The sequence below is a fragment of the Asterias amurensis genome, chromosome 21, assembly GCF_032118995.1.
Source record: "Asterias amurensis chromosome 21, ASM3211899v1".
NCBI classification, from domain to species: Eukaryota; Metazoa; Echinodermata; class Asteroidea; order Forcipulatida; family Asteriidae; genus Asterias; species Asterias amurensis.
Window position 1 is genome coordinate 7,887,582 of NC_092668.1, and position 18,156 is coordinate 7,905,737.

The 18,156-nt window shown below is 38.8% G+C and overlaps 1 protein-coding gene across 1 annotated transcript in view; it reads left to right on the forward strand.

Annotated features, from left to right (window-relative positions):
* Nucleotides 1-17,559, forward strand: part of LOC139952976 (transcription factor A, mitochondrial-like) — a 71,309-nt gene extending 53,750 nt beyond the window's left edge. The window contains exons 6-7 of the mRNA XM_071952328.1: nt 2,198-2,254; nt 13,432-17,559. Coding sequence (XP_071808429.1) covers nt 2,198-2,254; nt 13,432-13,617 — 243 coding nt within the window. The 3' untranslated portion in view covers nt 13,618-17,559. The remainder of the gene's footprint in view (nt 1-2,197; nt 2,255-13,431) is intronic.
* Nucleotides 17,560-18,156: the final 597 nt, after the last annotated feature.

Genomic DNA, 18,156 nt, shown 5'->3' on the forward strand with positions numbered 1-18,156 from the left:
TTCTTTTCACAGCGAATAATTAATGATTGGAACAGTCTCCCACACAAAGTAGTAAATGCCAAAACAGTGTCAACATTCAAGAAAGAGCTCGATGCCTATTGGAAGGAATCAATGATAGGATATGGGGTCACAAAGGCATAAGCCTAAACAATTTCTCCCATCAATCGTAAGTAAGTAAGTAAGTAATCTTGGTTCACCACGTTGAGTGCTGGTTCATCAGTCTGGCCTTTATGTGTAGGTGAGGGTAGTCAATGTCTTCACTTGCCACGCCTTTGGCTTCTATGAGTCTTCAATCAGTTTGGACTTTGGAAATTGGCCTTTTCGTGACAGATCAACATATAGACCAAAACTCGGTAGTAAAATACCTCTTAGCCCAGAACTCGGAACTATCTATATAATTAAAACAATCAAGGAATCTCGGAATAATATACAATGTATTGCTCAAACAACCTTCGTAGATCAATACTTAACAAAATCGGGTAAGACGTACAGTAGTCATCATTTTGAAACACGTCAAAGTATCTGTGATCATCTGTGGCATACTTCAGTCATATTTACAAGCCTCTTCTACATGATGTAACAAATCTTCCATTTAAATCAAACAATCTGCTGTTCGTCTGTAGACATTAAGTACAATCAATGATTCTTGTATTTTATTCAAAACTGTGTAACTTCTGTTTCAACAAATCTTCTATTTAAATTAAACAATCAGCTATTCGTCGTAAGCTGTGTTGAGTACAATCAATGACTCCCATCTCAATTCAAAACTGTGAAACTTAGGATTAAAGAAATATAACTTGAATAGGATTGCTACATCATAGTGTGTTTTAGACAGCGACAGCACTGGAAAAACTTCTCAAAATAAACAATTACGAATAAGTAATGCCTTCAACACTATATAAAATTACAAATAATAATGTCTTCAACACTATAGACAATTGCAGTTAGTAATGTCTTCACATTGCCGCTGCCAAAATGATGTCTGCTATAGCAATATGCTACATCTGATGACAATATTATAAAGGCACGATCAATCTCACATCTTGCCTAATTAACTTAATCTTGATTCAAAAATCATTCAATCTCCCTCTCTCTCTATACTAGAACTTAATTTACTAGTGCATGACTGTTGTCAACGCAAGACCCTAAAGTAACTATTGTGAATTTGAAACTTCCCTTTATAATGCAAAGTGATTCTTTCTCAAGCTGACAGGCTTCATACATCAAAACTGCATGAAATACAAACAGATTTTCATATTGTTATGACATACATGTACATGTAGGTTACATACTACAGTGTAGTGTACATGTACATGTACATGTACCTTATCAAATTCATTAGTATGAAAAACACAGTCTTGTTACGGTGATATCATCAGGTGTCGAAATATGGTAGTTCAAAGGTTTAACTGGTAAATCATGAATCAAGAAGTAAATGGCCGACTTTCAAATTGTTTTTATTTATAGACTTCTTTGGCATTGGAGAGTAGCCTTGGGTGCCATGTTGACCTTTACTTCAAGGACATCCAGATATGGGGCCATATTTTAAACAGCACACAGTAGATTTTAAAACTTTTTTCAGTTATTGACTTCTTGGGCATTGGAGATTTGCCTTGGGTAGCTGTGACCCTTTACTTGAGAGTCAACCAGAAGTGGGACCATACATTGTATCTCAAGAACTACATGTACACAAACAATTTTAAATTTCTTTCTAGTTATACTGTAGATCCTTTGAACATTGGAGATGGTCAAGAGTCTTCTATTTTTTAAATCAAACCAACTTTAAAGCTTTAAATGAATCACTTAATGTCTAGTTATAGCTGTTTTAGTTAAAGTATTGCATAAAATTAACACTTATTTTAATTCTAATCAACAAGCCCACATTTTATCAAATGGATCTTTGTGAGTTTAGTACGCCAACAACTAGTTCCCGGTTGCACCATTTGTTAGTCAGCTTTCCCATGTTTGTGCCGAGTGTGTTTTTTGGTTGTGGTAAGGTTAGAGGGACACCATCAACTTCACCATCAGATTCAGTTTAACTTACAAAATTGCAGACCACGGGCAGTTCAAGAAAATACATACAAAGGGTCAAAGAAAACATTGTGATTAATGTTGCCATTGTTGTAAGAATGCAAATTAAATTGTGTATGTACATATGTAAAATATGTTTGAATGTAATCTATATGTTAATCTACAGAGCAAAATGGTGGCTGTTGGGGGAGAATGGAAGCAAATGTCAGAGGATGAGAAATCAGTAAGTATACAAATCATTCCATATTGTTATAAGGCAATGGACAGTATTGGTAATTACTCAAAATAATTGTTAGCATAAAAACTTACTTGGTAACAAGCAATGGAGAGCTGTTAATAGTATAAACAATTGTGAGAAACGGCTCCCTCTGAAGTAATGAGTTTTTGAGAAGTAAGTAATTTTCAACAAATTTGATTTCAAGACCTCAGAATTAGATTTTGAGGTCTCGAAATCAAGCATCTGAAACCAAAGAACTGTGTGCGACAAGGGTGTTTTTTCTTACATTATTATCTTGCAACTTTGAGGACCAATTGAGTTCTAATTTTCACAGGTTTGTTATTTTGTGCATATGTGGAGATTCACCAAATGAGAAGACTGGTCTTTGACAATTACCAAATGTGTCCAGGGGTCGCTTTCACAAAGAGTTAAGATTGATCTTAACTGTGTATCAATCTTAATTGCAAAGCAAAATGTGATGTCACAATAAAAATCACTGTGGAAAACAACTCGTCTTAAGTTAAGATGAATCTTACTGCTTTGTGAAACCGACCCCAGTGTCTTTAAGTCGTAAGTAATGGGGGCAGGCTTTATACCTGTTGCTTGATAAGCTGATAAGGGTCTCACAATGAAAGAGTGCTCTGATTTGGCGAAGGAATTCCTTTGACTTACAACTTCACCCAGTCCTAGGGCGAAGGCTTCCTCAGGATTCTCAACACCTTGACTTGCTAGCCAAGGTAGGTGATTGTAAGCGAGGGTGGTCGGTGTAAAATCTCTCTCCAGCCCCATCATTGCGTTCCAGGCACTACGCTGGTCCCCGCCTGTCGGGCAGGTGGGACCAGGGTAAGAAGCTCCACCTCCACTGCCCCACAGAGTGAAGGAATCCCAGTCAACCTCATTCACTGATTGCTGTTCAGTTTCCTCTTTTGATGATTCTTCAACGAGACTGAAGATCAAGAAGAAGAAGGAAAAGGATGCCATATCCCCGGCAGCCATTATGAAGGCATTTGATTCCATAATGACCTCATTGGCAGCCATCCCCAACAGCGATGGAGGGCGACACCCACCTCACAGCGAGCTCCCCCACCATACAACTTCCCAGACCCAGACCCAGACCCAGGATTGATTGTTCAGGGGCTAATCAAAGCAGCTCCAGTCAAACTCGTCTGAGAAAATCCATATTGGGTCGAGGTGCCTCGCACTCCGGGGCGTGACTGTCAACCACAAGGTTCACCTGCAGCCAACTAACTGCACCCCTCAACAACCTTTGAGGCAATTGACGGGGAGGACCCCATTGAGGAGCCCGAAGGGGAATGGAACTCATGTGGGTCACGCGCACGCTCTGATGAAGAACAGCCCGCAGACCCAAGCAGTTTCTCATCATTCGAAACTCAGCCTTGGTTGGTACGTGACATGGTACATGTCCTCAAGCTACCGACCGATGATATCCCAGAGGATTCATCGGGGCGTCGCTCCTTTAAGACCAGTGTAGGAGGGGAGGAAACACATCGTGCATGGTTATCAACCCTCCCATTGGACCGCCTTTGTGTGGATCGCATCAAGAGCACAGCCTCTCTGAAGAAACGGATCCTGCACTCGAGAAGATCAGAGAATTATTTTCAGTACCCACAAAAGGACTTTGAAACCCCTTTTGTAAATCTACGCCCATATGTTAAACTACTAATCAATTTTGTCTAAACCAGCTATTATAAAAGCTGGTTTATGCGCAGACGCACGATGGTAGAGAGGGCGTAAAATTAAAGCATGCCGCGTTAACTTTGAGTTTAAGTGGTATTTGGTCAAAATAAAGCTTTTGTCACTAAAATATGTGTTTTGATGAGTGGAATAGGAATAAACAGTTAACTAAGGTTTACAAAAACTAGTTTCCATTTTATTAACAAATTTAAAAGTAGGCCCGACCCGAGAAGGCGCTGTTCATGACATTAGTCGAGGCGCGTTGTTTGAAGAGAAAATATGTAGTCTGGCCCCGAACACTATGCCTGGATACGCCTTATTATTATTAAAACCAACAACAAATAAAACAAAACAAAACAAAACAAAGAAAAACACAGCAAAATTAGTCCTTGAAAACCTGTGACATAAGATAAGTTTTGCGGGCCTAGCACCGACCCCTGTGGCACAGAGTAGTTCCAAACAACAGGGTCTGATATCGCGGTACCAATACATACATGCTGAGTTCTATTGAAGAGATACGATTTGCACCAAGCTAGGGCTGTGTCCTCTATGCCAAGGTGATTCTGGAGCCGAGAGAGAAGGATGTAGTGATCAACAGTGTCAAAAGCAGCACTCAAGTCTAGCAGGACTAGTGCTGTTAGGTTACCATTATCCATTACAGAAAGAATATCGTTGCTCACACGGACTAGTAAGACAAGATAAGATAAGATAAGAACTTTATTATACCACACTGGGGAAATTAAAACTGGCCATGATTCAAACAGTAAAGACAAAAACACTAAAAATTATTTAACAACAAACAGATAGATAAAAATATTAATTAAGAATATCAGGTATAAAAATATGTATCTAGCATGGATTAAAAATTATGCACAGCAATATTTATAAACGTGGTAAAATGTACACAAGAGAGGTCCTTAAAACCGACAACGCATAAAACACAGCAGACTTACATAAGGGCCATTGTAAAAACGGATTGCAGTAGGGACAAAGGAGTTGTTGTAGCGTTGTGTCCTAATTCTACGTTGTAAAAGGCGGTCCTCCCGCCAATGACTTAATAAAAACTTAGGGTAAATGGGATGGGATGGGTCAGACAGGATCATGTTTACTTTAATGCATACTTGGTCATGGTAGAGTGCCTCTGGGCTTTGTAGTTCGGCTCTGATTATTTTTCTAGCTCGCTTAACTACTCTTAAAATAGATTGTTTGCCCGAGATAGCATGTTTCCATAAACACAAATAAGGCTAAAAGATAAAACACTTTTTAAAATAGTGCAGTAAAACAGTTCTAAAACAGTGTTATCTACGCCAAAGGAGTAAAGCTTTCTGAGAAAATACAAACGTTGATGTAGTTTACTAGTTGTACAACTTGTGTTTTTATCAAATTTTAATTTATCGTCTATAACAGTTCCAAGGTACTTATACTCTGATACTATTTCAATAGTGCAGCTTCTGTCCCATGGAAAGGCTTGTATGGTGACTGGAACACGTCGGAGAGGTTGAAAGCATGAATGTGATCAGAAATGCGTGATGAGACTTCTCGTTCGATGACTTTTCCAAGATATTTAAGTTTGCAACTGGTCTGTAGATTTTGAATACCTCCTTGTCAAGGTTTGGTTTTTTGATGAGCGGCCTGATGTAGGAAACTTTGAGGCTATCGGGGAAACAACCGGAACTGAGAGATTTGTTGACAAGCTTAGTGATGTAGGGTACAAACATATCAATATTTTGCTTCATTATGGATGTTGACACTGGATCCAGCTTGCATGATTTAGAAGGAGATTTCATAATAACCCTTTGAATCTCAGCAACAGTGGCAGGCTCAAACACAGATAGTCTACACTCTGGTTGAAGTTGTGGCAATGTCTGCGGCACGTTGTAAGGGACTGATGAAAATGATGAGCGGTTGTCTGAAATCTTGGTGACAAAGAATTTCTAGAATTCATTTGCCAGGTCAGGATCATTGTAAGTGGATAGAAGGACAGGGGTTTTGGGTTTGAGCAACAACTTACCAATTATCTTGAAGAGCTTCTTTTGATCTCCTGAGGAATCTTGTACTTGAGATGAATAATGGGTGATCTTTGCCTGGTTGATCAAATTCCTGACTACTTTACATTAGTTGTGATATTCTCGTCGTTGTATTTCCAGTTTGCCATTTTTTTAACCACCATTTCCGCTCCAGTTGACGACGGATCTTTTTTGCTGGACGAATGTCATCATTAAACCTGGAGACTTCAGTTCGGACCTTGACTGATCTCGTTTTCCCAGGTGCGAACTTATCCAAGATGTCACTGACAGTACTCTCATATTGGCTGGTATAGGAATCCAAGCAGTCATGATCGACTTTTAGCTTTGCCAAATGAGTTTCTATGTCACGGAACACTTCAGGAGAATTCACATGTTTCCACTGTCGGCTCTTTACAGTAACGGTTGGGACTTTTGGCTTGCACAGACTCAAGTTACACATGACTGCATAATGGTCTGATAATCCAGGTAGAATAACAAAGTTTGAGACAATAGGTGGGGTGATGTCACGAGTTATGACAAGGTCCAGGCAATGACCGAGACGATGAGTCGGCTCCTTGATATGCTGGGTAAGACCGAAAGCCTGAAGTAGATGCTTAAAAACTGGTTTGTATTGTTGTTGTGGATGTCATCAACATGAATGTTAAAATCACCGGTGATGATGATTTCTGATGGATGAAGGAGATATTCCAAAATCAGATTCTCAAACTAAAGTAAACTTGAGAAAGTCACATGTTGGCCATTTGAATCTCTTTCAGGTCTGTACACAATGACAGGGCGAACAGACTTAGAGTTTACGGAAGCCTCAGCATGAAAAGATTCAAAAATTGTGTATTGGACGTCATTACTTTTCACAGAGACAGATAAAGTAGATCTGTACAGGATTGCAACTCCTCCACCGGTCTTGTGGGGTCTTGGGATGTGATGAAAGTAGTAGCCAGCAGGGGTACACTGACGAGTTGTTTTAAGTTGTCATCTGGTCTCAGCCATGTCAATATCTTTTTGCAGAACAAAATCAGCAAAATCGCATACTTGTTACAGATGGACTGTGTGTTCAAAACACAAAGGCTGAGTTGAGATTTGGCTGGCATCACTGGTGCTGGAACAGATGGGAGTAACTTCGGGTATAGGGGGTTTATGAACAGTTCTACGGCGACCAGCTTTTTTACCACGATGTGAAGGTTGGTAAACAGTGCTGGGATTTACAAAAAGGCCAAGGTTCTGCAATGTTAATATACAGGAAGGCAGCAGAGTTGTAGCACGTGTGGATGGGGCATAACGGAGACTCAGAGACGCTTGTTTCTTGAGTAGGAATTTGCAGAGTTCTGCTGAGTTTGAGTTATTTTCAGCTTCAGGGCCGGGATTTACAGCAATGTCACCAAAGATCACAATTTCCAAATGAAAAGTGGCTGGGGAGTTGTCATAGTAAGAAAGAGGGCATTTCAGATATCTTTGATGGTGGATGAGTCCTAGCTGTGTCTTTGGTAGAAAGCAAGCACTAAGCACAATTGATGCTAATGGAACAAAGCTGACCAAAGATGAGTCAGTACAATGGTCTAGCAAGCAGGGAGAGAATCAAAATGATACTTACCTCCATTGTCCCCAGATGGGCGAACAATGTCCATGGACTAGGTGGATGACTTCACAGGCAACCACCAAAGAGTGTGTTGTGATTCAGGAATATTATTGTAACTTTTAGAATGCACAGAACATTTGTTGTAAGATGACTAGAAATGACACGTTACATGGCCCTGAACAAAGAGAAATTGGCCGGTAGTTAGCAATATGAGATTTATAACCGATGAAATTCCATCTGGACCAGGAGGTTTGGATGAGTTAAGCTTTTGCACCGCCTGTAACACCTCATCTTGCCTGATTTGTATAGTTTGAAGAGGGCAGACACCAGGGTGGCCATTGCATTAGGCAGGGACACCTGGGAGATAAAAGGCTGAATTCTGTACAGTTCTTATTGTCTTTGCGAGCAACTGCTTGTTGATAGTTTTTTTTCTTTCTACGAGACAAAGCAATAATTTCCTGGGGTATCCAGGGTGAACGACGATGACCTCTTGAAATGGCCGCAGGAATCACATCCTTGACCGTAGCTTGTATGAGAAGTGTAAAGTTGTCCCAAGTATCTTCTATGTTGGATTCATCGTAGAACAGGTCCCAGGGGATGCACTCTAGAGTCCGCTTGAAATCTACAGAATCAGCTTTGTGGAACTGTAAAAATGTTCTAGAATGTTGTTGATTAGGCATATAGAGAGGTTAAGTTGAAAATAAACAGAATCGTGATCACTAGTCCCCAGACCAGCACCTCTGCTTATGTCGCTGACCAAGTTAGAGTTGTTACAAAAAATGAGATCCAACATGGAGTCCTGACCGTTGTTGTTACGCCGAGGTGGAAAAGTCACTAACTGCGACATGTTGAGCAGTTCAGTTAAGCTGATACTGTCGGTTGCACATTTGTTCAAAGTAGGAGGAAATTCCGGGTCGATGGTGAGCGGCAAGTTTAAGTTGCAGTCTCCGGTGAGAACGATGGATTTGAATTGGTTACAGTGTGGCAAAATGCGATCAAAAGAGAAGGCAAGAGCATCAGCAAAACGAGAGTTTGATGACGGCAATCTATAACATGTACCAAACAGAAGTTAACCTTTGTTGTCAGGCAGTAAAAGTTGTAACCAGAGTACATGTAGCTCACATTGTTTAAAATCTTTACGAAGTTCTGGAGGTTCAAAATCTGCCCGACAAACTGGCTGAAGAACAGATTTGCAAGCAAATAGAACTCCTCCACCGTTACGGTTTCTGTCTCTTCGAAATATTTGGAAGAAGGGGTCGAGTCATTCGCCATCCAACATTGTGTCATTTAATAACCAGGTTTCTGTAACAGCAATTATGTCCAAGTTGTCTGTGGTACACAATACCTGCAAATCATGGAGTTTACATGTGTATCTTTAGCCCGACTGATCTGGCAGCTTCTGAGACCTCTAGTATGCGCCCTCCAGGGCATACATTTCAAACATGTGAAATTTCTTGTTGTGGGTATAAATTGATCTACATTGTACATGTAGTGAAACTGGCCCAACATAAAGCGTATTTCACAGCTTAGCATGGATATCTTTTCTTGTGCCCGGGGAAACTCATCATACGTAGCCTTTGCTTCGAAGCCTGCACAGATATTTCAGCACCTGCACAGGAAGCGGAGAATGGTGAGTGTATGCACAGAGTTTAGTTGGAAGCAGAGCCATCAAGCAGGCCTGTGTTCTAAAGTGGGTTTATAGTTTGCTTCACTAATTTGTGAAATTGCTTGAGGGGAAGTTTAACTTGACATTGCAGAAATCTTGCATATTGAATTGATATGTCTCCTTAGAGCACCACGTATCGGCAGGAGTAGGAAAGGCATATATTCACTTAAAAAATTATGAGATTTAAATACAATTTATGTTTTTAAACATGTATTATTTCACGACTAAATGATCAATCCACCCTAATGTCTAGCTGGCAAATTGTGCCGTGAAGCGCAATCACGGCTATGTGAATACTGGCTCCCTTTTAAGGCCCTCACAAAAATGTGTTTTTCATATACTAGTAAATTTGATAAGGTACATGATGGTTAGAGGATGCAACTTATCCCAATCCAATGCCTTCAAACCAAAACCCTTTATCCTCTCTCCGTTTCTGATGTTGGCATCCATGTATTTGTTTTTTAACCAAGTTCTGGACCTATTACTTGTACATACTCCATTGGATTTGTACACATACTGTACATGTAGGCCTACATTGGATTCCTACGGTGGTTCAGGGTTTTCGTTTAAACGAATGTACAATCTGATAGGGTTTTTGTAAAAGGCATTGGATTGAGGTAGTGGGACCTTATTTCAAATACTACACAACTGATTTTCAAGTTTGTTTCAGTTATTGACTCCTTTGACATTGGACATTCGCACAGGCTAGCCGTGAATCCATGTTGACCTTTACTTTCGGGTCAACCGGAAGTAGGACCATACATGTATCTTAAGAACTAGGGCCTATACAACCGATTTTCAAATTTTTTTTCAGTTATAGACTCCTTAGGCATTAAAAATAAACTTTGAAAAACCTTGACCCCAAGTTGACTTCTACTTCCGGGTCAACCGGAAGTGGGACCATATCTCAAGAACTATACACAACCGATTTTCAAACTTTGTTTCCAGTTACAGACTCATTGGTAATTTTAGCACAATCCGAACAAAAGAACACGGAACAGCTTGTGTTTGGTCACAAACACCTAATGTCTAGTTATTATTAGAACTGTTTGTTTATTTACTTGACCTTTGACCTTAACATAAATCATGGAGCACCTGATGTATCCTGATGCATGATCTCTACACAGCAGCTTGGATGTATAGTGCATTTTGAGAAATATTTCATTTCGAAAGTTATTCGGTTATGGAAAATTATATATCTTTTTATCCTCAAGAATTTCTTAAAACGTAAGCCTAGCTTGACTCGGGATTGCAAGCGTACCTTTTAAAATTACAGCGTAACTTGGAATGTACATGTATAAGCGTAACTGCGTAGCTGTGAGTGTAGCTATATCTTTTGGAAGGTAAGCATATCTTGGAACGTAAACATAACTTGACTCTGGTTTGAAAGCGTACATGTACCTGTTGATATCATAGCGTAACTTGAAGGAACATAAGTGTATCTTGGAACGTAAGCGTAGCTTAGTAGCTACGTACATGTATAGCTTGGAACGTACATGTAACCATATAATATATTTTGGAACGTAGTCATAACCATATCTTTTGGAACAACTCATGGGAAATTGCGAAATTTGATTGCTTAGTCGAGTCGCAACTACTGCTATTCAACTCACTTGGTTAATTGTGCGGCTTAGACCAGACTAAACATACTATAAAAGTAGGCGTGATCAAATTCCTGCTTGGTTAACCACTTTTGTCGCTCACGACTATTTACAAATTTTTACAAAACACAACCAGACATCAGTGACACAATCTTTAAATAATTTCAGCACGAGTTTAACTTTATTGCGCCTTCGGCAAACAATATGTCACAATGCATCTTGGGCAATGGGACTTTCGCGACTAGTATAGAAGAAAAAAAAAAACCACTTCATTCACAGAATTAAAAAATAATATTTTGTTTGACAAAACAATTATGCTTTGAGGGAATTTTGTTTTATTATTACTTTTGTTTCATACTTTTATAAAATATTCTCATTCACCTGTACGATCAAGGGCTCTGTATTTTGTTTCGCTTATTTTTGGCGAGCTGCTTTAGCAGAATGCGAGCCTATGTAATACCGTCCTTCCGTCCGGCCGTCCGTGCTCAGTGGAAATGTTAAAGTTTTTGGTTTAAGTTTCAGTCTTTGAGTTGAGTTGTTTTTGGTATGTACATGTACAAGCCCAAGTGAGATTGTTATATATACTTTCCAGTAATTTTTAGCCATGTTTTCCGATAATGTTGAAGTTTTGGAATACAAAATGTTAAAGTTTTTTTCAGGCTCAAACATTGACATCTGGATTTTAAACAACCAAACTCAAACTTAAATCTTAAAGTTTTGAAATAATTTGTTTAAACAAAAATCAATCTCTATGTCATTGGTTTCAGTTGAATGAGCTGAAACAATAATAATAATAGTAACAAGTTCTTATATAGTGCATTTCACAATAACCGTATCAATGCTCTTTACATTAGTGCCCTGGTCATAGGGCCAAAAACATCCCTGTAATGTTTCTCAGCTCCCGTGGAAGTATACAGCCCTGAGCTGCCTGTAAGGTGCGTGTGGCTTTTTCATACACAATATCAACCTCTACCCTCGCAGGTATCGGGCCATTTATACCCCTGAGTGAAGAGGAGCAATTATAGTAAAGTATCTTGCTCAAGGACACAAGTGTCACGACCGGGATTCGAACCCACACTCCGGCGAATCAGCACCAGAACTTGAGTTCGAATAAAAAACCTTAAATGATGTTTTGACTTGAAACTTAAATCAAATAATGCTTCTTACATATAGATGCATATGAAAAGAACATATTCAAACAGTGCATCACTGGTTCCAGTTGAATGAGCTGAAACAATGAAAATCTTAGGTGGTCATAACTCCTTATTGCCAAGATGTTCTGACTTGAAACTTAAATCAAATATTGCTTCTTACATATATATGCATATGAAAAGAACATATTCAAAGAGTGCATCACTGGTTCCAGTTGAATGAGCTGAAACAATGAAAATCTTAGGTGGTCATAACTCCTTATTGCAATGATGTATTGACTTGAAACTTAAATCAAATATTGCTTTGTACATGTAAATTCACATGAAAAGATGAAACTCAAAGAGTTTATCACTGGTTCAAGTTGAATTAAAGCTAAAACAATAAAACCTTAAATGGTCATAACTCCTTATTGCAATAATGTAAAGATTTAAAACTTAAATCAAATATTGCTGCTTACATGTAGATAATATGAATAGATGAAAATCAAAGAGTCTATCATTGGTTCCAGTTGAATGAGCTAAAACAATGAAACCTTAAATGGCCATTAATACTTGTCAATGTCTCCACCCTTTGACCATCAGTTGATCAATGAATTGGTTTTTCTGTCTGGCGATCAGCAGCTCGCCATGGCAGCTTCGCTGTCTAGTCTTCTTCATGAAACATTTTTTAAGCTACTCACACAATAAAACTGTCAAAACTATAACAAAATGCGGTATTCCTACATTTTGACATCCTTTTTTAATTACCTGAAAACTCCTAACAAAAAGAAATTAGGGGGCCATGAAACAAAACAGAGCATATTAGAACGATGTGATCATAAGAATAAATGGATTCGACACGAGGTGTACCAACTGACAAATCCACGATGACAAACATGTACTTTGATGTCTGGCTCCCTCCCAAGCTCACGGCAAGACCCGCAAGCTGCGAGTTCATAGCGCCCGTAACTACACCTCCAGCCCCCATGAGAACCAGCATGGGCTTACGTTCTGATTGCTCCACGCCATGGGGCCATATGACAAGTTTACGTTACACAAACTCTCTGAATACTAATCTTCCGTTAGGTTTTTGACCATGTACAATTTGTATCCATAATCTGAATACGTAGTCTACATATTTTGTAGCCAAAATAGCCCAATTCAGCCGGTGTGCCCCTTTAACAAAGCTTTTTATACCCAGCGGTGGTCTCTAGTTGGATCACAACTGTTTCCTCCTGTTGACATCATTTTCATTATTTTATGAGCATGTTTAATGCTTGTCCAACAAATGAAATAAACATAAATACATGTATTTTCTTTCCTTTTGGATTTTCTCATTAAGCATAAACATGATAAAGACAGTGCAGTTTTAGTGAATAAACATGGTGTGCAAAGTGCTACATGATGTACAATGTAATTACATGCAGTTAAAATAAAGACCCCTGCTTGGTCTTCAGTATGTAACTTGTGTTCTTCTCTTGTGTTCAATAGGATTACTACACCTTGGCAAGCAAGGCCAGAAGAGACTACCAATTAGCAATGGATGCTTGGGAAACCAAAATGGCGGACGAGGGAAATATTTCTGTGGTCAGGAAAAAAAGTCAACTGTTGGAGAGACAAAGAAACAAGACAGAAGCTTCAAAAAAAAAAGCAAAATATGAAGAGGAACCATTTTGAAGCATTTTCTACATGCTACAAGTTCTCGAGAAGCTTATTTTTCAAGTCACTTTGCCGTTTGGCAAAACTTGTTGTCATCTTTTCTTTGCATTGGTCCCCTTACAGAAGAAGACATACAGTACTTAAGTAGCTGTTCATGCAATACAAACAGTTGGCTTAACCTGGCAGCCAATAAGAAGATTGTAAGTGCACAGCAGTTTAAAAGGAATTTTACATAATTAAACAATATGAAACTGACCTGAAACTTTGGACATGGTGGATTATAAACTGAAGCATTTAATTTTTTTATTTGTTTGTTTTTCTGTGTTGTTTTATTCACTGAAACTTGTTAACAAAACAAGGAATTATACACATTAAGGGACACAGCTTTTAAGTACACGTACATGTACATGTATAGGTTTTTCCAGAAGTGTACATGTATATTGGCAAATAAGCAGTCAATATAAATGTTGCATCATTCTATTTTGGCACAAAATTTAAAAGAACCTCAAAACAACTTTATAGTCTAGTGGGGTTTCTGAAAGAGTCCTAGATAAGGTGATTGAGGCATTTTGGGGTAAAAGCGGGGAACCAGACTTTTGTTTTACAATTTTGGTTTGCTGATTCCGAAAAAATGGTTCCCAAGCGAAATTTTGAGTTTTTGACCATCTAATTTGCATAATCATGTTTTTGACTTTTTTAAACCATTTTAAGCAAACCTCTGTAGTATGACAACAAAAAATGACAAGTGATGCATCTGTACTTGGTTAAAGTCACTGAATAGGATTAAAACATTTCTGAAGTAATTAGTGGTAATTAACACTCATAATTATGCAAATTAGTGGCCGCCATTACAAAAACGTCAATTCTCTTCAATATCTCTGTAACTAGGCAAGCAACAGTGTTTTTCCTATGCTCTGAGGCTGAAACAATGTGGTCAATGATAAGCCAGATGCTTTATAAATATGCAAACGACCTAGTAAAATAGCTTCAAATGCTTATTAATATGCAAATCAGGTAGTATGACTACTAATGAATTTGATAATCACTAATCAATGCTTAATGTATCTAAGGTTAATCCTAACTTTACACCGAAATACTACTTTATGTCAATACAGGCCGAAAGGGCAATTGGTGTCGCTCACAAATCCCCCATCTTCAGTTGGGTATAGAGTTAACTGCTGTTGCCTAGGAACTTATAGCCATACAATGAGTTTGATCACCAATCTGTTGCTGAAATGCACTCATTGATGTGTTGAAACCCATGCTTCTGGCATGACCACAAAATAACTCCAAACAGGTAACTTTTAGGGATTTGACTCAATGACATCAGTATGGGCTGTGGTTCTGAATCACCATGTTCCCATCCATTGTACATGGGCTCAGGAAGCTTAGGTATGGAACAGTGATTATTTTTCAAAACATTGCTTGATAGGGGGTACCCATCGAATTGTAACGGGGAGTATCTCCTAGTTCAAACTTTTCAGCCAGCTTAAGGACAGCCGCAAGTAAACTGGTTGACCTGCTTCATAAGTCGTAGTGTCGACAAGGTGTTGGAGGACGTTCCATCATCATGTCGCTTGCAGGAGGGATCTCCGGTGTCGTCTTTCACCCTCCCTTTCCTTTATGCAGGCAGCCAACTCTATTGTGGTCTCTGCCCCAGCATCTCTCATCAGGACACTGACGAAGCTCAACCTCTAGTGGTCAGGGGTGCATGGTCTTGGAGGTTGTATAATCATCTCTGTCTTTCTGGTGGAAGCTGCTGGACTACTGGAGGTGGTGGAGCTTATGTACATGTATGACTGGAGGGATGCACTTTTGGGCAGGAAGGATCGAAGCTGTTCTTGTCTCATCCAGCCAGCAACCAACTCACACGCTTCACCGGACAAGAACAGCTTCGATCCCCTGCCCAAAAGTGCATCCCTCCAGTCATACATAAGCTCCACCACCTCCAGTAGTCCAGCATTCTCCTGAAGATGAGCAGAGTATACTGTTCGAAACGTCGAGACCAAACCGGCTCTTTTCAGAGCCACCACTCCCTCAAAAGAGTTTTTACCCATGGTTGTACCCGCAAGTTTACTATTAATATTTTTATTTATAGTTGCTTTTAACCTACCAAGTTTTAATATGATCGTAACTAATACTTCCCGCGGATATTGCTTTTTAAAGTGCCCATTTAATGCCCTGTCACTTGACCCCTGATGACGTCATTGATCAGAAACTTGACACATACCGTATAATGGCTGCCTGACGATCAACATGTGTGTACATTTTGAAGTGATTACAAATAACTTCTCCTCACACATCTTCAAAATGATCTCTCTATGGCTGATTTGATACAGGTTTTTCAAATATTTAAAATAGAAACCTTTGACGTCACTTGACAGATGATGACGTCATCATTACATCAGTGTTTATGGATCAAAGTTAGACCATAGAGCAAGAAACAGAAGGAGTTACAACTAGACGTCTTCCATGTGTGTTATCGCGGTCACAAACAACCAGCGCCAATTGGCAGAAACATCTGGGGGCGCATTTCCTAACGAGCGAAGTATAAAGAACTAGGTATTATATACACAGATTGCATTGTGTTCGATTGCATTGCGTTCAAGCGTCGTCCTCAACCAACGGCATACGGCAAGGACGATTTTAGCTACATGTACATGTATGAATAACGACATTTCAATGGTTTTGGCAAACAAAAATGCAATAGGAATTACCTCTTTGTGACATTCTTACAAAACAAACACAAAATCAATTGAATAGTAACGGCTCTCTCAATTTTCTTAACCAAAAATATCCTACGCGAGATTGTCTAAAATAAAAAAATAAAATTCATTTTATATTCCCCCTTTTCAGTTTGTGTCTAATTGTGTCTTCTGTTCAAATGCATATCCCTGCTAGGAAAAGCGTTTGCAAACGGTCTCAATTCGTTTTCAACGGCCAGAGACCACTGACATTCTTTTCATGATAAAACAATCAACACCACATATTTCATAATTTTCCCGGTCAGCAAAACCAAAGATACTAAAAAAGGAAGATAGGACACTAGCGCTGTTTTAAACGCAGGCCGTTGTAACGCGATGACTCGGCACAATTGGAACGTGGGGAAGGGCGCCATCACTCGGTGGGCAAGTAAAACGAAGTAGGTGACGTTAAGCGCAGTATAGAAATAAATAGGATGGTCATGGCAAATGTTGGCAATTTGCGTTAAAACAATAAGATTTCTTAGATTTAAAAGGGCGTTTCTTAGGATTTAAAAGGGTGTTTCTTAAGGATTTGAAAGTGTGTTTATTAGGGATTTAAAAGGGTGTTTCTTGGATAAAAGAGTGTTTCTTGGTCGATCGGGTTTTTCTGCACAATTGTCTACAAGTGGTAATCTTTGATTCCAATTAATCTTATTTTATTTTTGACCCTGCCTTTATATTACTATAATTTGAGGTAGTTTTCAAAAAGCTTTTAATTTCATAATAAATGTGGTGATATGGGGATACTGAATACTTGGATCTTTTAATTAAATCAACAAAGTGCAAAAGTATGACATTGTATCCTGTGCATCAATCATTTTTAATAATCACTTGCAAGTTGGTTACAGACAATAACAAGGTTCAATTAATGACCAGCTGGGACCAAATCCATGACTCTGCTTATGCAGATTTCTACGCAGTAGGCAGAGCCATGCAATTCGACCCAGATTCACAACTCTGTTTGTAAACAATAAATACATGAGTTAGTAGGTATACCACATTTAATGATGAGTAGGGTTAGCATGGTTTGCTACATTAAACAGCCCACTCCAAATTATGTCTTTGTTCTATTTTTTTACCAATCTTTGTAACATAACTATATTATATATTAATTTAATTAATGTTTATATAATTTAATAAACATAATATATTATTAAACATATTAACAGAGCCCCTCTGCTCAGCACCTTTCTTGATCCCAAATGAGATCGAACAAATGAACAAATGAATGGTTTGGTACATAAAAAGCCCCCTCCAAATTATGTATTTGTCCCGCTTGCCCCCCCCCCCCCCCCACACACACACACACTACTAGCCTTGTCAGTCATTATCGATTACAGATCACAGGAATTACAGGTGAGAAATTTTTACCAACTTTCTACTCTTCCTTTTCACTTTCTTTTCACTGTCCACAACTTTCTTGTTAAACAAGCTCTTGTTATAAAACTTCACTGCAGCATGCAACCTAAATCTCACAAAAAATGAGATGAACGATGTTACCCTTTCACTACTGCACAAATCAAGATGAAGGTTATTATTAGTCAAACCAATATGGATTCTCTCTACAATCCTTTTGCCGATGGCATTGATGTGGAAATAATCATTAAAACATTTGACAAACACTTTCTCGCATACAACAACAAAGTCAGAAAAATTGTCACTTGGAACAGTTAAACCACCAAAATCCGATTCTTCAACACAGTAGGCCTTATAATTTAATAGTAGTTCAGATGGATCTTCCATGAATGCAGCATTTTTCAACAATGCATTTTTACAAGTTTCACAATTTTTATGCTTGGCAAGTATCTGCTTG